General features: G+C 29.6%; 6 protein-coding genes across 6 annotated transcripts, besides 14 other annotated features; 4 read left to right on the forward strand and 2 right to left on the reverse strand.

Annotated features, from left to right (window-relative positions):
• Nucleotides 1-336: 336 nt before the first annotated feature.
• On the forward strand, nt 337-3,263 carry CMU_038520 (serine/threonine protein phosphatase, putative; the record flags this gene model as incomplete). The annotated part of the gene is made up of 3 exons (XM_002139098.1): nt 337-515; nt 631-819; nt 892-3,263. The coding sequence occupies exons 1-3, from the start codon at nt 434-436 to the stop codon at nt 3,261-3,263; spliced, it is 2,643 nt and encodes an 880-aa protein (XP_002139134.1). The 5' UTR covers nt 337-433.
• Nucleotides 3,264-3,578: 315 nt separating this feature from the next.
• CMU_038530 (uncharacterized protein) lies at nt 3,579-4,405 on the reverse strand (the record flags this gene model as incomplete). Its single annotated transcript, XM_002139099.1, has 3 exons — nt 3,579-3,734; nt 3,809-4,064; nt 4,143-4,405. The coding sequence occupies 3 exons, from the start codon at nt 4,403-4,405 to the stop codon at nt 3,579-3,581; spliced, it is 675 nt and encodes a 224-aa protein (XP_002139135.1).
• Nucleotides 3,746-3,800: a sequence feature (AT_rich).
• Nucleotides 4,406-4,840: 435 nt separating the features above from the next.
• On the forward strand, nt 4,841-5,653 carry CMU_038540 (uncharacterized protein; the record flags this gene model as incomplete). Its single annotated transcript, XM_002139100.1, has 2 exons — nt 4,841-5,407; nt 5,519-5,653. 2 exons carry the CDS (start codon nt 4,841-4,843, stop codon nt 5,651-5,653), a joined length of 702 nt encoding a protein of 233 aa, XP_002139136.1.
• Nucleotides 5,418-5,468: a sequence feature (AT_rich).
• Nucleotides 5,654-5,847: 194 nt separating the features above from the next.
• CMU_038550 (uncharacterized protein) lies at nt 5,848-13,521 on the reverse strand (the record flags this gene model as incomplete). The annotated part of the gene is made up of 1 exon (XM_002139101.1): nt 5,848-13,521. One exon carries the CDS (start codon nt 13,519-13,521, stop codon nt 5,848-5,850), a length of 7,674 nt encoding a protein of 2,557 aa, XP_002139137.1.
• Nucleotides 6,145-6,179: a microsatellite.
• Nucleotides 7,390-7,422: a sequence feature (AT_rich).
• Nucleotides 13,033-13,057: a sequence feature (AT_rich).
• A 119-nt stretch (nt 13,522-13,640) lies between the features above and the next one.
• Nucleotides 13,641-13,685: a sequence feature (AT_rich).
• Nucleotides 13,686-14,005: 320 nt separating this feature from the next.
• Nucleotides 14,006-14,060: a sequence feature (AT_rich).
• A 141-nt stretch (nt 14,061-14,201) lies between these two features.
• Nucleotides 14,202-14,387: a sequence feature (AT_rich).
• A 108-nt stretch (nt 14,388-14,495) lies between these two features.
• Nucleotides 14,496-14,546: a sequence feature (AT_rich).
• Nucleotides 14,547-14,692: 146 nt separating this feature from the next.
• Nucleotides 14,693-14,732: a sequence feature (AT_rich).
• Nucleotides 14,733-14,880: 148 nt separating this feature from the next.
• Nucleotides 14,881-14,980: a sequence feature (AT_rich).
• Nucleotides 14,981-15,067: 87 nt separating this feature from the next.
• Nucleotides 15,068-15,133: a sequence feature (AT_rich).
• A 49-nt stretch (nt 15,134-15,182) lies between these two features.
• Nucleotides 15,183-15,242: a sequence feature (AT_rich).
• A 180-nt stretch (nt 15,243-15,422) lies between these two features.
• Nucleotides 15,423-15,452: a sequence feature (AT_rich).
• Nucleotides 15,453-15,531: 79 nt separating this feature from the next.
• Nucleotides 15,532-16,020, forward strand: CMU_038560 (uncharacterized protein; the record flags this gene model as incomplete). The annotated part of the gene is made up of 1 exon (XM_002139102.1): nt 15,532-16,020. One exon carries the CDS (start codon nt 15,532-15,534, stop codon nt 16,018-16,020), a length of 489 nt encoding a protein of 162 aa, XP_002139138.1.
• A 369-nt stretch (nt 16,021-16,389) lies between these two features.
• On the forward strand, nt 16,390-22,032 carry CMU_038570 (uncharacterized protein; the record flags this gene model as incomplete). The annotated part of the gene is made up of 1 exon (XM_002139103.1): nt 16,390-22,032. The coding sequence occupies one exon, from the start codon at nt 16,390-16,392 to the stop codon at nt 22,030-22,032; it is 5,643 nt and encodes a 1,880-aa protein (XP_002139139.1).
• Between the last annotated feature and the right edge of the window lie 35 nt (nt 22,033-22,067).

Here is a 22,067-nt window from a genome sequence, read left to right on the forward strand (position 1 = left end):
AAGAAGTCTACAAGTTAAGATTTACTACTTCAAATATATAAATTGTAATTATTTTGAGTTCTCATTATTTATTATAAAACTCCAACCCCACGACTTTCAAGATCTTCAATATGAAAACCTAGCTCTTTAAATATTTACAAATAGATGGTGATAGTAGATGATGTTTATACTACCTTTTTATTACTTTTTTTTATTACCTAAATTTCCTCAAAATTAGACAATGTTTTTAGATCCACCCCTCTTTACCCTCCTTAAAATTTATACTTTTGAGATATCCTGTCTTTCCGCCAATACGGCCTTGGAGACATTTATGTTTGTGACAAATAAAGTTAAAAGGAGAAATTAGATGTCTTCATCAAATATCATAGAGAATAAGACAAATGTAGATAATTAGTTAGTTACTAGGAATTAATAGGCATATTTGTGACTGAAGATGGCTCAGCATGAGCAAATGTTTGGAGATATTCCAACAGCTAGGTTTGGACATTCTACAACATTTGTGGGAAACTCGAAAGGTATGTAATAATATTCTCCTGTATATTTAGCTCATAAGGTTTAAATTTGGGCTATATTAATGTTTCGGTTCTGATCATTGAACTTGCAATTGAGATTTTTTAATATTTACTTTAGTTGTGTTGTTTGGAGGAGCAATTGGAGACAGTGGGAGATATACTATAACGGCTGATACTTATATTTTGGACTTTACAGCTGGCTTTCAATGGAGGAAAATAACGGCTGATAGTCCTCCCAATGCTAGAGCAGCTCACTCGGCAGCTTGTGTTGACTTTATGCAATTAGTTATTTATGGAGGAGCTACAGGTATGTGACATATTGTTTGTATATTGATATATATTTAGGATATATTGACCTGATTTTATTATTTAATTTAAGGTGGAGGTAGTTTAAGTAGTGATGAGTTATATTTGTTAGATTTGAGGAAGGAACCTCACTACAGTTGGATGAGTGTACCAATTTGTGGTGGTAGAACTCCAGGGAGACGTTATGGACACTCTATGGTATATAGCAAACCAAATTTAATTGTATTTGGAGGAAATGATGGTCAGAGAACTTTAAATGATGTTTGGTTTATGAATGTAGAAGAAAGTCCTTTTTTATGGACCCAGGTATTATTTGAAAGAGATGAAAGAATTCCTTGTGCCAGAGTTTATCATAGTGCAGCTCTCTGTACAGAAGGTCCTGCTGCTGGTATGACTGTAGTTCATGGAGGTAGAGCTAGTGATTCTCGCTATCTTAAAGACATCTGGGGTCTAAGACAGCATAGAGATGGTAGATGGGATTGGATTGAGGCTCCTCGCAAGAAAGGGGGACTTCCAGTTCCTAGATTTCAGCACGTAGTTCTATTTATAGGAACAAAGATGTTAGCAATAGGAGGTAGGGGGGACGATGTATCTAAAACACTTCCTACTATGTTATATGATACCGAGACATGTGAATGGCGTAACTTACCTCATATTGGAAGATTTAGACATTCAGCTTGGTCTATAAAATCAGTAATCTTTATTTTTGCAGGCTTTGATCATAAGATACAGACATATCCTACAATGGATCTAATATCACTAGATTGTTCCTCTGAGCCAAATTTCTATAATGAAAAAGAACGAAGTATCCGCCGTAAGAGTCTTGCTAGTGTACCTATAAATACTGTTGGAGTTCCATCTAAATTATCAGTAAATATTCGGAGTTTTGAGGAGTCTTCAACTAGTAATAAAAATAAAGACTCTCAATCTACGGATCTTGATAATGCATCTACGGAGGAATGTAGAATTTCAGATGGAACAAGTGCTTTGCCTCTAACAAATGTGGAGAAAGCTATAGCCCGTGCTAATGCACAATTACAAAGTGATCCAAAACGTTATCAACCTAGGATGGATCACAAAACAACTGCAGGCTTAATTGGTCTTGCTGAACCTATGACTAAAGTAAGTTCCCAGGTTCACATAACCGTAGACTCAGCTAAAAATGATTTTTCATCACTAGTACAGAGGGTTTCGATTGACCAATTAGGAGAAGAAGGTAGAAAGATAGATAAGGCTGCAGCAAAAAAAGCTTTAGCTGAGTTACCTTGGTCTCTTGCTCCCGGAACTCTTGGAAGTAGTGGTACTGGGCTAGTTGAAAAGTGTCTAAAATTATTTTTGCATCCTAGGATTACTCCGATAGAATTATCGGCTAGATTTAATCCTATGGGTTTATTTGCATTAGCTTGGTCTGAAGTTATTCAATTATGTGAGATTGTTTATGAGATAATTAGACAAGAAGATATGGTACTTAAACTAAGAACTCCAATTAAAGTTTATGGAGATATACATGGTCAATATTATGATTTAATGCGTCTATTTTTCAGTTATAAAACTCCCATATCAGAAGAATTGGAGGATGTATTTGATACTAAAGGAGATATTGACTCGACTGATTATCTTTTTTTAGGGGATTATGTAGATAGAGGAACTCACAGTTTAGAAACTATTTGTCTTCTGTTTGCACTGAAGATACGTTATCCCAAACAAATTCATCTTATTAGAGGTAATCATGAAGATCCAGTTGTGAATTCATTATATGGATTTAAAGATGAGTGTAGAAGACGTCTAAGAGAAGATCCTGATGATCCAGGTTCTTGTTGGAATTGCTTCAATAGGGTATTTGAATATATGTCTGTGGGTGCTACTATAGAAGATAAGATTTTGTGTATACATGGAGGAATTGGGGGTTCTATACATAAAATAGAACAAATTCGTGAAATACAAAGACCTTTAAAGCCTTCTCAAACTCCTCAAAGTGAAAGTGAACAACGTGTCTTGGATTTATTGTGGTCTGATCCTACGGATAATGATGGTTTAGAGGGAGTTGTTTCAAATGACACTAGAGATCCAGATGGCTGTGGTTATATTGTGAAATTTGGACCTGACAGAGTAATCCAATTTTTATGCAATAATAACCTTGATTTAATTATTAGGGCCCATGAATGTGTCCAAGATGGGTTTGAAAGATTTGCTGGAGGTAAGCTTGTAACACTATTCTCAGCTACTGACTATTGTGGGAAACATCAAAATGCAGGGGCTTTACTTTTTATTAAAAGAGATCTCACAGTTGTCCCTAAAATTTTACTACCTGCCCCTAAGGAACAAAGAAATATGTTAAATATCTGGGATGAAGATATTTTGTTGGATAGACCTCCAACTCCTCCTAGATCATCTGCTTATTTTGACAGACTTAAATTTGAATTTGGTGAGATAAATTATGATTAATGGTATCGAGGTGACAGTTCATACGAAATTCACACAAAATTCATGAAAAATCCATACAATCTACCTTTTTTTTTTTTATATCATGAGGAGTTAATTAAAATCAACTCATGGATATATTTCCATATATACATTATAGAAAGTCACTTAATATTTATTGCAATCTATCTAAATGTATTATTTATAATTCCCTCAATTCTCTAAATATCTTTGTATTGCAAAAAATCAATTTTGCCTATGTAAATACTCAATATAATTAAAATAAAACTTCTATAAGTATTCATTTTTGCTTTAGTAGTTCATACCCTCATCTATTTTTTATAAACCTAGTGAATTTGGATTTGGAGCTGATATAAAAGGCCTTCTTTTTTTTGAAAAGGGCACTTCTATTGATGAAATACCTCGAATTACTTTCTCTTGGTCCCATAAACACTCTATATACTCAACTTGGTATTTATGACACTTCATTATAGCCTAATAACATGATATTTATATTAATAATAGTTAAATATTTAAATGTTTACAAATAATTCATTATTTGGACTTACTTTATCAGGATTAATAGAATGACGATGTTTTAGAAAGCACTTTCTAGCTTCTATTTCAAGATATCTACAAGCATCCAGATTCCTACGGTAATCTTCAATATCATTACTTGAGATTTCTTTTGAGCAATTAGAAAGATTAATTTCTTCGGATTTATAAACTGACGAATTGTAGCCAATATCATGTAATATTGTACGTTCTATTTCAACCATCTCATCTGAAATTGATTCTGGTGTTTTGTTTAATTCTATATCAGCTCTTGCATTTATAAAATCAGTTGATAATTGGTATCTTAATTATTAATAAACATAAACATTTAAGTAGATAAAGACTTACACTGCAATTCCGTGGTGTATAGCCAATAATTTCTCCCACTTTGAATTACCAAGTGCTCTTTTGAATCGGATATCTATCACTGGAATTTCATCTTTTTCTTTACTTTTTATTTCGTTTTTATTTAAAGTTTGAGTTAATTTTTTGAACCAGCTCAATAATTTCGATTCTAGCTTTGGCTTTTCCAAAGGTATATTCCCAGTACTTATATTTTGAATGTTCTCCTGGTATGAATTCAAATCAATAGCTTTATTTAAGTTAGTCATAGGTTCTACTTATTTGTATTCACATGGTGAGGTAATTTTCTAATATAGATACTTTAAACCTGTGATTCTCTAATTTTAACATTATATTGGCGCTATTTTGTGTGTATACACCAAAACATTATCTACAGGCCTAATAGACTCTACAAATTTTGGTTAGTACGCGGTAGATTTGGGCAATTAAATACAAAAAAAAAAGCTTGTAGCTATTGCTATTCTCGCGCTTTAAAAAAAATGCTAGTATAACATTTTATAGCGGTATTATACCAAACAAAACTTGTGCAGGTATCGACTTAGCTTCAGACTGCAGAAGTTGCCATCTTATAGTCACTAATCCTAGAAGGCTTCTATTTATTATATTTACTGTATTAGTAGATAGATAAATAGGTAGAATTAAGATTTAATGGATAATTGACGCTCCCTAATGCTTAGTCTACAATGGATAATGTAGATAATAACATAAATGATGGAAATTCTCAAAAAGAAGACGATAACTTATATTCTGACTGTGAAGTAACAATATACAAAGATAACAAGAATATAATAGATGACTCATCTGTAAATGTACTAGATGATGGTAATATTAAGTTGATAAAAGATATTGCAGAGACTGGAACTTTAACTATTTCATGGGAACATTTTAAATCGACGCTTATTAGTAAAATTGTAGAATCTTGTTATTGGATGTATGAACAATATGGAGGTTTGAATAATCAAATGCTGCTATATTATTCATCATCTAATTATAATAAACAAGATATACACGATATCCTCAAAAATAGCAATGAGACAAAAGTGGAAATAAAACATGGAAGCTCATGCTATAACTCTTCAAGTTGCAATAAATGCAATAGAGAATTTGTAAAATACTTTATAAATGATATTATTAATACACTTCAGTATAATTGCATAAAGCCCCCTCCTACTTTACAAAGGATTTGTGAAATTATATGCAAACCTAATTGCTACAAGAATACAACGAGCTATCTCTATGCTCTAGATAAGGTAAGCTTTCTTAATTTCTTTATATTTTTTTTATAACAAAATATAATGAAAATTTATTATTCACACTTCATACAATTATGACATATCAATACTTTATCTCTGGTTTTATAGTTAGTAAATGTTGCCTTACCTACCTTAACTACATCGAAGAATAGAATTTACAAAGAGTACACAGAAGACCATATGTCTGATGATGATAGTGAATGTAATCAAAGATATTTTACTAAAAAAGCTAGATTTGAGTAATATATAGCAAGCAGCTATAAACTAATGAGATATAAACAAATTATAGGTAGAATTATAATAAGGAAATGGTATTAAATGAAATTGTATATCTAATTCTATGTGAAAATATATTTATACAGGCTGTTATTAAATTTGCCATCATTATTTCTCTATTTCCTAAGCTTAATTCTGAATTTTAATTGATACCCTAAATTTTAATTAATTTCTTTAGATCTGTCCTTTTCCTTCCAATTTGAAAAGTAATCTTTTATATTTGTGGTATGGTATATGATTGAAATAATTACATCTAATGACTCACTTCTAAAATCTAGTGGTGAGCTTCTTGTATACTTTACTGTTTCTAAATCTTCAAGGCTAACCAATCTTCTACCTGAGACATGTAAACTTTTATCTAGAGTCATTTTAGTTCCTCTAGTTTTACTTGAGTCAATTGCATCATGTATTACTTTTGAAGTATCCTCTACCTGCTTATTTTCATCTGTTTCACTATAATTATCATCACCATCACTATCTTCATCAGCATCACATGATGTACTTCGCATATTGCCTTTTGAAATGTATTTCATGAGTGTATTTTCTGATTCTTTCTTTATTGATAATAATGAGCATTTATATGCAGGACATGATATCATGTCTCCAACATTTATGAGTCCTGTAATTACTTCATTATCTTTACCACTTTGTATATTGGCCATATTACCTTCTATATCTGAATCATAACCTACTTCAAACATACTAGCAATATTATTTTGATCACTTTTATCATTTAATTTATTGACATCTTTGTCATCACAATTCAAGATTTGCTTTATTCTTCTCATTGATAATTTACCTATTCGGTTATCATGATTTGTTCTAGACTTCATTAATTTCAATTTCATACACTTTTTACAAGCATTAGTCTTGTATGATATCATCTGTTCTCTTATATTTAGCCATATTATTTTTATATCATTTTCAGCCTCGGTTATGATATTAACAAAAAATCTCTCCATATTTGATATTTCGCTCTTTATTGATTTTGAAGATAAAAGTAGACGTTGTGTTAATATATTTAATTTAGAGTTATAATTATCACTATACATATTGCACAATAAATCTGCACCATCTTCTGAATTGTCAATATTTTTAGAAACATTAACTAATTTATTTATATTAACAGATCTATTATTTCCATTATATGACATATAGTTATTAAACAATATTGATAAAGGACCTGAGAAGCCGTCACCACTAAATAATTGTTTCTTATTTATTTTGGTTGGATGTTCATTAATAAATGATATTACTGCTAAATCTGATTCTTCAGATTCAAATAACCATGAATCATGTTCATAGTGAACATTGAATAATAATCCTGAAGTTGAATTATTTGACGATGTACTTGAGTTATTTCTTCTATCTTTATTTCCAAATATCTGAGTTTTTGTATCAAGAATCGTTTCATCAGAAATATTCCAATTTTGTAAATTAACAAGTTTATCACCTCTTTTTAAATAAGATGCCAATAAAAATAAACGATATAATCTTTTGTGATATCTATTTTCATTGCATATATTCATAAATAAATAAAATATTCGTTCTTTTGTAACTGATAATAAATACATCAAATTGCTCATATACCAGATAGATGATAAATCAAAAATATTTCTACTTGTTATAATATCTAAATAATTTTTTGATATTTCCATTAATTCCATTGATTGACTGATATTTTCATAGTTATTTTCTTTATCTATATTTTTTTTATTAATATAATTCATTAATAACTCAAATGAAAAAGGTGATACGAAGTATTTATTTGGGGTACACCATCCCAAAATACTAAATTCACATAAATTCCTAAATTGAAATCCATGAAATTTTCTGCTACATGAAGTTAATTGTTCTAAAGCTATTTCCCACATATATAGTGCATCATTGTAACAATTAGTTTTTTCATATATTAAGGCTAGTAGAATTACATTTTCTATGCATAAATAGTGAAATGGTGATAGTAAAGTTGTTGTGACATTAAGTGAGGCTTGTAGTAACTCTAAAGCTCTTTTCAATAATACTGATTCATCATTATCAATAACCTCATTCATTAATAATAGCCCAAGAGCTAAATCATGACAGCAATTTGCTGTTTCCAAAGTGGTTGGTCCAATATAAAAATCAAATATATCTAATGCCCATTGCATTGTCAAGCATGCTGATTCTAATAAGCTTTCTATTGTCTCACTAGCCACTGGAAGTGCATTATACCCATTATTGGCTATGCCATCTGATAATACCTCTTTTTCTAATATCCGCTTTTTGTTTAGTTTAAATGAATTTATTAGTTTTATTTTCCCCAACTGTTTTAATAACCAAGCAATACGTAGTACAGGTGGTGATTTAGGTAACTTGTTCATATCTGGATTTTCAACTGTTTTAAATAATGTCTTAATAAATGTTGATGAATATGAACCATACGAATTATAATCATTTTTACTTTTATTTATTAGTGAAGAGTAACTTATCTCATTTGTCAATTTATTTGGGTAACCTAATGACTTTCTTTGTTTATTGTCTAATATTTGCTTTTCATACTCCCAATTCCTATGTATACTAGGTAAGAAAATTCTCCCAAAATATCTTAATATATCATTTGGTGATTCCAAAGAACTACTAAGAACTAATGAACGCGTTATAGCTTTTTCAAGTACCTCTTGAGCCGATTGTAAATTCCCACGTATGAAGTACATAAATGCAATTGCACTATATACATCTATTATTATTGGATGTGATGCAGACCAATATAATTCTATTATATTTAATATGTTAGTCGATGTATATATCTCCGGTGACATAGCTGTGTATGAAATGTGATTTTGATATAAATCTTCCGAATCTATAGTATTTTTATCTGCATAATCTCTAAGCCTTGCTTGAGACCACATTTTTAATACTTTTGTCTGAATTACTGCAATGTGATCCTGGGGATAGTAATATGATATTTCATTACATATCTTAATACAAGATTTACTGGACTCTAACCAAAAAAAGTATCCAGCTAATTCAAGCATTGATTCCTGGACTATCCAATCTTGCCTTCTCATATTTCTTTGTGCACCACAATATACTTCACAGTGACCAATGTAATCATTAAGCATTTGTGGATTTGAAGCAAATGTTACAGATAATTTCATACTTAGTGATATCAGTATTTGGGAAGAAGTAGGAGTTGATATAACAGAAAAGTTATTATATCTTGGTAATTTTATAATTTCTGGCACTTCTAATAATGCCCATACTGGTAAACTCTCTGTATAGTTGCTCTCCATAGACTTTTTTGTGCAAGGTAGCCAAATATTGAAGTCATCATACTTCAATGGAGCTGATGGTTCTTCTACTAGTCTCTCTTGTAGTTTCTTAATATCTGTAAAAAATGTTATCCCACTGTGATGTTGCAATGCTACGAACAATGCACCAATAGGGACTTTATATTTAGATAAACTATTATCAGCCACATCAAATTGTTTACAACAACAATAAGATATAAATTTTGTCCAAAATAACTGCGAATTTGGAGAATCTCCAAGTATTAAATTAAATAGATTTGTCATTATAATTTGAATAATAGTAATTTGATGAAAACGGTATCTTTTTATACTCATTATATCTTTATCATTAATACTAAATAAACATTTGAGTATCCATAATGGTAATTTTAAGCGATATTTATGTTTACAAACACTTTTTAATTTACGTGACTCATTATCTGTTGGTTTTACTGAGCTTGAATATTTATTTATATCAATCGTTTGGTTATTATCATCTTCAATATCAAAAAATTTTGAACCCCAATCAAAAAAAAAGCTTGATATATCAAGAATATTGACATTATAGGTACTTAATACATTCCATTTATTTGAATTAAGTGCATGGAATATCTCATTCCAATATACAGGAGATTGTATAGACCATGTTAACGATTGTATATTAGTTGCTTTATCGAGATTATTCATTAGAGAAGTATTAACTAATGGTGTTTGTTTTCTATATGTTTGGTTTGATGGCATATTCATTTTGTTTGATTGAATACCTATTTGTGCAAAAGTACCATTATATTTCTTTTCTTTGCGATTGTTAATGGATGTTATGTAAAGTTTGAATATTGTATGTAACTTTAATAAATGTGGGCTTATAACATGGCAAGGACAATATTTACCATAATTTCCCTTTTCACCTTTTATAGATGCCAGCGCACTTGATAAATATAATGTTTTAATAATATTCGGTATGAGATTTTTCATAGATCTGGCAATTATTTCCACTGAAATAAGTTGCCTAAGCCAAGGTGAACGAGTACAATTAATCATTCTACCAAACAAATGACAGTTTAACCCACGGGAGTGCATAAAATTTGTCAGAGTTATAGAGTCATATGGCAAGAATGCTGGAATACTTTCTAATTGATGTAATGCAATACCTAACCAATTAGTATGTAAAGAATTAGATAGTAATAACGTTTTCTGATCACTTGAGATACCATCTGGTGTTATTTTTATTGGATTAAGTAAATTACAACCATCATCAATATCCAAAAATCTTAATTTATCCACTTTAGAATCAAGTTGCTTATTATTAACCTCATACTTTGCTCTTTTTGCTTGAGATAGTGTATATCTAATTAAATCCAAACCATTTCCTAGTAAGTTGCCACCACCACTAATACAACTTCTTGGTAAGCAATAAATACCTGGTTTACGTTCCCAAATAATTTCATCCCTTCTGAAAATATTACCCTCAGATACTCTCCATTCACCATAATATTCGTTTGGAATTTGGAAAAAAGCAGCTGATAATTTAACTCTACTCATTTTAATTCCTATTCCGTCATCACTATTCCCAATTATAGGATATGGTGTTTTTTTTACGATATACTTTTGAAACTCACTGGATTCGACTGTTTTATTATTTGAGCCCTTTGTTTTATAATTTCCAATTAATGACCCACATAAACTACAATGTGTATCACTATTTATTAGAACTAAAGTATCAGAGTTCGTCTTATTATATTTAATCTTTTGAGTATCATCCTTAGTAGCATTCTTATCTAAATTACAATTGGTAAAGTAGCCATAATACTGAATTTGTAAAGCACAAGAGCAGAGTAAACACAAGCCATGTGGCTCTAATTGACTTTCCAAAAATAATTCTAAATCATCTATTCCATAATGATAACGTTTTTCTATTTCTATATTGCCTTGACATTTTAGTAATTGTTCAATTGTATCACTTTGTCGGATCAGTAAAGGCCTTAAATTACACCATTTATCAATTTTTTCATCTAAAAAGCTACTATTATTTATATTACGTTTGTTATTCACATATAAATTATTACTAACTCTTGATAAATTTGATTTCCATGGATCCTTTGGAAAAACTTTGTAAACATGATGAAAGTTATAATAAATTTGGGCACCAATAGCATATTTTAGCAACACAGGTAAGTGATAATACTGATGCAACATCTTAGTTGGGTGTAACATATTACCTATATTTAGATATCTTTCAATTTTATATACCTCATTTCTTTCTATACTTTGTATTGGTAAAGGCCAATCACATAATGTAAATGGAAAAGGGGGTAATGGACGTATAACCACGCGAAATCCACAGTAGTCAACACTTGTAATTAAAGTAGGATTAATTCTAGATAATCTTATAGCTGGATGAAATAAATCTTTTACTACATCATGATACATATCTGTTCCTTTAATTAATATATCTGCTAGTTCTTGATTGGTAGGAGTTAATGTTAGATTTGGTTTTTCCTTATTTCCCATAATATAAAGTATATTTTCATTTATTTTGTCATTATTTTCTATTTCATCATCATATGAATTTGTAGAATTATAAATTCTTATAGCATTCTGTAACTTCATATGTACAATTGCTTCATTAATTGACATATGAGCTGTAATTTCCCTTGTATATATTTTAGAGGCTTCTTCTGGGGATATTTCTTCATCTCCTAATACTAATATACCTAGTAATCCTTTTCCTATTGTATTATGATGAATAAATACAAGATCTTTTTCAAATAGTCGTAAAGCTGAAAATGGATGAGATGGATCTAAGGGTTTTATTGGATCTCGTTCTATTGATTCAACAAGTCTTCTTTTGAGAGAATTATATAAAGGTATTGTTTGAGTATGATCTTTTCTGCTTATGTCAAGAGCTAAATTAGTACTTAAACTATTATAATACTCACTTTTACTCTTTTCTATATCATCACTACTTTCTAATATATCAAATGATTTCTCTTTAATATACACAATAGAAACTTCATCTTCATCTTCAGAGCCCTCAAAATCAGATTCAAATTCTATATCTGATACTTTACCTTCTGAAATATTCTGATCACTATTATTTGTTAAATAATCCATCCCTAATTCTTGGTAAACTCTCTTTAAATGATAATTCCATATTACATATTGATTCCTATAAACATTATATTTCGTAGTTTGATTAGCATTGTTGAAAATTACATCATCTATTACATCTCTTGCAAATTCAGTAGCTGCTGCTGTAAAAGTAGTATGTACAACTAATACATCTATATTTGAATGAATCGCTTCTATTAACCTATCAAAATTGTGGATTATTTTTTCATTAGCCCTAATATTAGATACAAACTCTTCTCCCATATTCTGTAAACCTGATTCTGAACCTAAAGATGTTGAATTCATACTATTTATACTGTAACCATTAATACTTTGCATTATTGCTACATCCATACATTTATTGAGCCATTTCTGCCAATCTAAACTTGACTTCAAAATATCAATTATTTTGCTAGGTATTTTCAAAGGTATTTGTGTTCCAGTTCTATTTTTTTCAAAGAAATCTTTACCAATTAAAACTATCCGACTATCTCTGTTTCTTTCGTTCATATTCTTAATTTCTTTCTTTAGCATGTAGTAATAAACTGGTAGTTCATGGTGTAATTTCACAAGTGGTACATGCCTACTAATAATTTCTTTAAATTCAAAAAAAGGATATTTAATTTTATCTTCCATTACTTCATTAGATGATTCTAAGTAACAACCAGTTATACGGGAACTATATGGACCATTAAATAATTTATCATTACTACTAAAATTTTCAGATGATTTATTAAATGAAGAATCAGTATCATTAGATAATGAGTCATTATATAATTCATTCAAAGATAATTTCATCACATCACCAGTATTTACAGGTGTTAAGAAGCTCATCATTGCATTAAAATTTGGTTGCTCAAATCTATTCTGAATAACTCGCTTTGTTGATATACGAATTGAGCCAACTATATACTTAGTATTTGTCTCCTGTTCTTCAACTTTAACTACTGCAGGATTTGTTACTTTTAATTTATTATTATTTAAATAAGCCTTGTCAATTTTATTAATATAATCCGGTTGTTCGAAGAAACTAAGAAACTTATCGTAAAGTATAAATGGAAACCATTTCATCACTGTTGTAGGATCCCTTATACTACTCAGACGTAGTATAGATCTACAAATTGGAATTTTATATCCATCACAGTTTATAAGAAAAAGTACAAGGCGAATTAAAAGTGCCTTATTATTTAGACAATTTGGAATAGGAATATAAAAGTTATGATTTACTCTATGATCTACTTGGAGCGGAGAATTGGAAGATTCATTATTTATTGGTGATAAAGTCGCTATTATGTATCTTTCTGGGTTAAAAATGATATCTTTTATAGGTTCATGACGAAGTCCCACAGATAGAGCCACTTGAAAGGTCTTTGGTAGATTATTAAGTAGTCCAGGATATAATTTAAATTTATCAACTGACAAAACTAAAACAGAAGTTGAGCTATCACTCATTTTAAAGGTAGCTTGTAATTATTTGAAAAGCTATTGAAATAGTAATTAAACCTATAACATTACGTGGCAGTTAATGTACATGCATAATAGCGGTGGTACATTTGCATGGATAAGCGCCCAATTTTTAATAATTTTTAGAATTTCACTATAAAAATATAATAATAGAGAAGTAATTTGACAACTTTTATATATAACTCTTAAATAAAAGTTTCAATCTATTTACTTGTAAATGAAAACCTAAGTGTCTTGTCAAATCTGATGAATTTAAAATATTTGTAAAATACTTTCAAATAAAACTATTTGAAATTATCTTTATCCTTATAATACAAGCATAAATTACTAAATATTTACAATACAGCTTAAATAACTTTCAAGTATTTTTTATTTAATATAGAAGTTACTCTATTTTATAAATAACTACTCTCTGATCGTTTTTCTAATATTACGTATGAATTCATACAAAAAGGTGATAATTAAGGCCTACTTTTAATACATTAAAAATTAAGAAAATAGTTTTATTTCTATATTTATAAAAATTAGTTATCTAAAGAATACTTCTAATTTATTAAAATAGAAATTTACTATTCAATTCGCTAAAGTATATAATTATCTATTAAAACTAGTATCTAAGTACTATGTAATCTAATTTTGAAACTAATCTAACTGATAAATATTACTCCATTAATATATAATTTAATTTTAATTGTTTATACTAAATACTAAAAGTATAATATTATGTCTAACTTTAAAATAAGGATAATAGGTTAAATATATAATAAGTTAAACTATTTATTTAACAAAGTATACCTTTCTTATATATATGTTTAATATGAACTAAATTTCTATATTAAAAATTTTATAATTTAGTATCATTATTACATGATTCTTTATATTACTACTATTATATTATCAGTACAAAATCTATTATATAAAGGATGTACAACTTATTTATAATAAAGATTAGTACGTTGAACTTAAAAAAAAAAAAAAGTTAGTAGATAACAATATATATATTTAAATAAAAACAAAATGAAGAATCTAGGGATTAATGATAATGTATATATCATCATTTACTATTTATAAATAAATATCTTATTTCTAAGTTACTTTAGTTACTGGAATAGACAAAATCTACAAATAGTAAATTTGGTAATAATAGTCCAACTGCATCTATTATTATTAAATAAAGTATATATTAGTAAAAAAAAATTCACTTCTACAATATTTTTATTGGAATAATAAAATTATACAAACAGAAGCATATAGCCAAAAATAATATATCCTACCTTATACATTTCTTAAACCATATTCTACTATTGATGCTATAACAAAGTCATCACATCTAAAGATAATAATGGCTATTATTATATTTAAAAATAGATGGAAATTTATTAATAAGATATGGAAAAATTAAAAAATAACTATAAATAAAAAGTATTACTATAAAAATTATTTAATAGCGGGGGGAAAAATATTAGAACTAGTTTCTAACGAATACATGTCTGCATGCAGCATGCATGCGTAATTCTACTTATACTTTCATCCCTAAATTTGTAATTAATTGTAATAATATACAAATTGATTAATTTAGTTAACAATAATTAAATTAATAGTTAAGTAGAAGGTGATATAGAATATTTGGAGGATATATATATCTCATGTAAATTTAATAATACATAAACTATCTTAATTATAATTATTTCAGATATATAATAATTTAAGCATACCTAAAATAAATCATTGAGATATAAAAAGAAAAAAATGAGACTTTATATAATTATAAGGTTCCTATAGCACTTATATAACTTCATTTTATTGTTATTAATGAACTCGAATCATGAAGTTACTACTCGCTTTAGGGATAATTCTAGACAATATCTCGTAGTAGGGTATCCATAAACTTTTAAATATAAACTTAATTAAATTTTATAGATCAGTTCATCCTATTTTGGGTAAAAATTTGTAATATATTTATCTGAGTGCCATATTTGGAAAACTAATAAGATCATAATGTCTTCAACTTCAGGATTACAAGGAGCTGTACAAAGCCATATTCATAGTGGAATTCAAAGTAGTGTTCAGTCTTCCGGTAATAAATCTGTATACACTAAGCAACATCCAAGCTCTACTTATGGTATTGAGTATGTTAGCACTTCTATATCAAGCCCATATACCAGTACTGTAGGATCAGTTCCAGTTGTTATCCATCCAACTACTACAACACCCCAGACACAGTTTGTAACTGTTGCAAATCAACACTCTGTAATTCCAACATCCCATTATCAGTTGGATGGTACAACTACTCAAGTTGGCGTTACCCCAATATTATCTGCTCCTTCATACATGCTGTCACCAACCATTATGGCTACTAGTCCTCAGATGAATGCAACTTATGCAACTTATGGTTTTGTACCATCACAGCACTTAACTTATTCATCAATCGCATCATCTCCAACTAACACATCTCGTCCAAGCAGAACTTCTTCAGGATGTTGTTAAACACTTTAAGCTATTTGTCCATTGACAAATATTATCAGCTTTATTGAATCGTTTGTGATTATTTGATCTTCTAGGATTAGAGTGCAATCTAATGTGAATTATTTCTGTTCTGTAATTTATTAATTTTATTAACTTATGTACTCATTTATTTCCTTTATGGCACTTTTGTTTATAGATATGTCTTTTTGCTGCATATACTTGCATAACTTATAGTAATAGGGTGTAGGATAAATCTAATTTAATAGTGCTGAGATATGGTAGACTCTAGTAATGCAAGTGATTTCAGTCTAAAAGTGCAGGGCTAAATCTGCGGGAACCTGTAACCCCAACGTTTTATAAAAAGAATGGTAATACTGTTATTTGAGTTCAATGGTGTCCTCTATTCCAAATTTTATAATATCTGTTGACCTACTATCTTGTTCCAACAGTGATGAGATTCGTAAAGGTTTAAATGTGAATGTTGTGAGCAGCATTTCAGGGAGTGGATGGTTTCAATTATATACAACATCCTCAAAACAGACAGTTGATAGGGATACTTCTGAACAAGAAGATGAAGATTCAATGATTATAAAATCAAATTCTATGGCAGATCACATAGTAGAAACAATTCAAGAACAATTTCCATCAATAAGTTCTCCAATAACTCTCCGTGTTACTGCAGAATCTACTACTTTAAAAAGTTTAAATATAAAGTTAAAGAGATATATTAAAGGAGCTAGTGAAATATTTAATTCAGACTCTTTAAGCCTAGATAAGCATGAATATTTAAAATCTCACTATTTACTATCAATTCCTTTATTAAATGTTATAATATGTTGTTTTGATCATACTTCATCTTCTTTAACTAATAGTATACTAAATCCATTATCTAAGTGGTGTGAAAACAATTTTAATTGTGAAGTATCTGAATCTTTAGTTATTGGATTCTCAAGTAGTAAGTATCAGGAAATAGAGAAACATTCCAAAAAACTTTTTGAAAAGTGTAAATCTGAAATTGGAAGACTTTTAGGAAGTAAATTCAAAGAATATTTTATTTGGTATAATAATTATGAGGCTGGAAATGTGGTATCAACTTCATTTCAATCAAAAATTATAGAATTAATTAGTTCGTGTATAAATTCAAGACTTAAAATAATTATAGATGCTATAAAAAAACTTAGAGATGAAGGACCAAAGCCTGCAAATTTGAATAATACAAAAGGAATAATTACTCCTGATTTTACAACTCCTAAAGTTACTCCACGACGTTTATCTCCTTCAATAGGGGAGGTATCACCTAACCAGGATTCTCCTAATACATGTAATACTCAGTGTAGAAAATTGCAGCTTTCAGATGTCTGGTATCAATGGATATTAGAAATGATCAACTTGAATGATTTATATGCTATATTCTTGGTTCAATGTGGATTATTTAAGGAAGCTTTACTAATTTATAAAACTCTTTTGCCTAATACTAGACACCCCAAATTCTTAGAAAATGACCCTTTGATTCAGACTTGCATTTTAGCTCCTGTAACTAATTCAAACATTCCTCTACTACTTCTTCCTTCTGATTGCTGCTTAGGAGATTGCAAAACTCACTCTTTAGATGAAGCATCTTTACTTCCTAGGGATTCACTTGTACTCCCTCTTAAATTGAAAGACCCAGATTACAATCCTAAAAGACGTACATATTTTGAGATTCTAATGCTTTCATTTTCAAGACAGATGTATATTTTAAATCTTCTGGATGATGTAAAGGAAATATATAAATTAACGATTTCAATGAGCAAGAGATTTGTAATTGATATTCTTAGTAGAATCCAAGATATTGACCTTCAATTAGGATGTTATTTATGGCTATTTAGATTTACATTCTATATTGGAATGGAGATATATACTGGAAATAAAGATAACAATCATAACTTATTAAATAGTCATTTAGATAAACTCCTATCTCCTATCTCACCTGCTAAAACAGTCATTATAACATCTCTTCTTCCCAAACTAATCCATACTTTAGGTGCTTCTGGATCTATGGATGTATGGCAACATAAACCTTCGACTCCAAAACTTCCTCCTGATACAAGTGTATCATCTATGGAAGTACAGACAGCTTTAGCTCAATGGGGAATTCATTGTTTTTCTTCTATCCTTTTAAATACTTTATTTAATAAAGAAGAACTTTATAAAATGGAGCAAGTAACTTATGGAAACTCACTAACTCCTCTAGAAAATATTTTTTGGCCTTTTATTGAAGGTATATCACTTTTTCACTCAGCTGCTAAATATTTTGCACTGTTATGCCAAATATATTGGAATAATATATGGAAGTATTACAAAAAGAATCCTATTTGGCAGAGTTATATGTTATTGGATATTAACAATACCCATGATGATGTAGATACTTTATATAAACTTTCAGATTTGTGTAAAAGTCTTGATTGTCCCTCTAAAGCTTTTAAAATATTATGTGAAATAGTTGGTATAGCTGGTATGGATTATATTTCACATGGACAAGTTAGGTCTGTAGTCTCTTTGCCATGGGGAATTTTCTTTGAAAGTGAAGCATTCCTAGAATGGATTATAGCAATTAAAGATGAAACTAACAATATTTGTGATATTAAATTGGTACATGAAAAAAGACTTAATGAGAATAAGGAGTACATGGGGTGTGATCTTGATTATAATGAACATTTAGTGAGTCATAACTTTTGTTATAAAATTGTTCGTCTTTGGTTAGATTTCTCTATTATATTAGTACCTATCCCATTTCAATGGAGTCTTTTAACTGATATTGCGCATAACATGTATACAACTTTTTTGGCTAAAAAGGTAACTCCTGTTGTTCTGAGTTATATTAACAGTACAGATTCATATTTACTTCAAGCTGAAATAGGAATTAGACTTTTTTTAATGCAAATAAATGGAAATGTAACTGAAAGTGATAAGGTAATTGAAGCATATATCAATAAATGTTTGGAAGAATCTGAATTAGAAAATGAGGAATCTCTACATTGGGAATTCCCAGCTCCTCCAAATATTTGGACTTACTTTGCTAATGAGTTTGTATCAACAAATTCAAAAGCTCAAAATGCAACCTTGTCAGGAGTACTTAAAATACCGTTTATTAATAAAGAACCACTAGAAATCCCGAAATCTAACAAGGGAAATACTTTAAGAGTAGCTGAAAAACAAATTTTAATGGCTCTTTTAGGTGGAGGAAGAATTATCAGACTTCCAAGAAAAGCTCTTCCATGCTGTGGTTTACTTGATCCTTGGAAACCAGTTCAAGGATACTTCTATGTATTTCATGAAATCTTAAGACCTAGTGGAAGGCTTCTATTAAGATCTCCTTCAATATTGTCACCTTTGCAAAGTCCCTTAGGTAGTCATACTATAAAAAGTCCAATAAAAGTAAAGGTTGATGAACATTCTAATGTAAACATGAGTCAACAAAAAACAGAAGGTATAGAACAGGTAGAAACAAGTGAGGCTATATCAAGTAAAACTTATACAGAAGATCAGGCTTTAGGTAGAAATAATTCTAAGGGAAGTTGGTTTAATAGGAAAGTATCTTGGGCTGAGAGTGGGTCTACAAATTCTACAAACAATAACTCACTAAATAACAGATCTACATCACCGAAGAAAAAGGATGGATCTCCCAGGCAATGGGTATGGGATCTAGTTACAGGTCTAAGGTGGGGCGCTACCAATAGTACAAGTAGTAGTACTTCAAACAAATATGACTCTTCCAATTCCATAGAGAGTCAAGGATTTTTATCTCAAACCCAATATAGCGCTCAGTGTAAAAAAGACACGGATAATAGAAATAGCGGTAAATTAGAGGTTTCCTTATCTCCTGAAATAAGGCACCCAAATTGCAAGCCAGATGAGAACTCTCCAGCCAAAGTTATAACTGTTCCAACTCCAGGCCCAACTAATTGGGTTATTACGGAAGGAACAAAGTCATGTTCACGCCGTACAGTTGCTCTAAGCCCAAATATTGCTTCACCAGGAGACTCTAGGACTCTTCCTACTACATCTCCAAATACATGGATGAAACGAGTTATCATTCCCAATATCCCTTTAAAGTTTATTTTATACATATACTTAGGTTCCTCAAATCCCTTGACATTCTCTTCTATATGGTTTAGACTTCAGACAGGTCAATGGCTACCATTAGAGCAATTGAGTAGTACTTTCCAGTTGAATCCAGGTGTAAATCATATTCAGGTTGATCTTGTATGTCATGATCTGGTTCCATTTGAATTTGCTATAGACTCTATAGGTCTATCTATTCAACATATTAAGTCTAACTTACCTATTAATTTTTTATGGGTAATTCCATTAGGGACATTACCATCTCCTCATATAATGCCTAAAATAGTTTATGAATTTATGAAAAGTGAGAGAAGTCAAGGAATTGAATTTAGATCTTGGAGTTTGTCGAAAGGTGAATTTAAAAACAAATACCAAGATCCTTGGTATCCCTTGAACCGTTGGACTACTCTTTGCCTATTTAATGTTCTATCCCTAAAGGATATATTTGATTTGAAGATATCTTCAGAAAATAATGATCTATATATGGATTCAATCAAGTCTCTTGATTGCTCCCTTCCACTTCCAACACTAATTTCAAATACTCTCTCAGTAACAGGTAATATTAAGAAGAAATATAAATTCTTAATTAAGATTGATAAAGATTGGTTAGAATCTAGCATTTCGAACTTTGTAATTGAATTGGATTTTAGTGCATGTGATCCAAATATACAAATTTATACTCATGAAGCTACTATTATTTCTTTAGATAAACGATTAATATTTGAAGATAAAGCTAAAATATTTCAAGTAGAAGAAGGTGTTTATACACTAGCAAGCACTTTAGATTGTCAATTCGGTAATTCTACTAATTTACCTAAATCTCAAGATATTACAACTAAGGAAGATATACCAGTACACCATCCAGGAAGTGAAAACATATTAAAGAATACGCTTGAAAATATAAGTAATAGCTCATTGAAACAAAGGCAATGTAAAAATGTAGTTATACTTCCTAAATTTTCACATGAATGTATTTTGGAGATACCAATAAAATTTTCTCTATATCTTGCAAACAAACCAACACCTTTTGAACTGATTATTAATCTAAATGGTCGCATTTCCAAACATAATGTAGAGTCTTCCAACCTGCATAGATTCTCCTTTTGTGTCCAACCTCAAGTCACACTTGATGATAATTTTAAACCTGCAATCGATGACCTGGAAATAGATTCTCACTCTTATTATGAGCTTTCTCTAATCTCTTCTGATGATGGGATCTATATTGAACGCTTAATTACATCATTTCCTAATAATAAAAACTTAGAGGATATATCATTGAGCTACAAACTTATAACAAGTGTATCTTTACTTACAAAAAGCTGCAACTACCCATTTATCCCTAGTAATAAAATTTCATTCGAACACACTTTGTCGTCATCTTTGTTTATGAAATCACGTAATAGCCGTGTTAAGTTTATCTGGCTATCTACGGAGAATTTATGGAGATCTAAAATACATCCCTATATTTATATTTTAAGCAGATATAAAGAAGATATGTCGGAATATTCAATATCAGGACCCTTCGAAATAAATATATTCTTTCAGAATAGTATTTGTCCAAAAATTCCGGACACTTATATTACTAATTCTCAATTATTTACTCTTGCTAGTGTAAATTTTAAGCCTCATGGCAAAATTAACGAATCTAGTACTTTATATATTAGCTTAAATTATTGTGGTAATACTTCAGATACCTTTAATTATTATATTTCACAAGTAAATCCAACAGATAAATATCCGAAGTGGTGGTTCTTAGGCCCAAAAAGTGACACAGTTATTGTGCAACCAAATATACAAGTAAGTATAAAGTTTGAAATTGTACCGCTAGTTAGTGGTCTTTTGGACTTGCCTATTTTTTGTATAGGGAAAAAAGATTCTGATTTAGCCACCTACAAGACTTTCACATTTGGACAGCAAATAGTATTATAAATATTGATTCAAATATTAGCGGATAAGTTCTGCCG

This window comes from Cryptosporidium muris, genomic scaffold, assembly GCF_000006515.1.
Source record: "Cryptosporidium muris RN66 scf_1106632373453 genomic scaffold, whole genome shotgun sequence".
In the NCBI taxonomy this organism is placed as follows: domain Eukaryota; phylum Apicomplexa; class Conoidasida; order Eucoccidiorida; family Cryptosporidiidae; genus Cryptosporidium; species Cryptosporidium muris.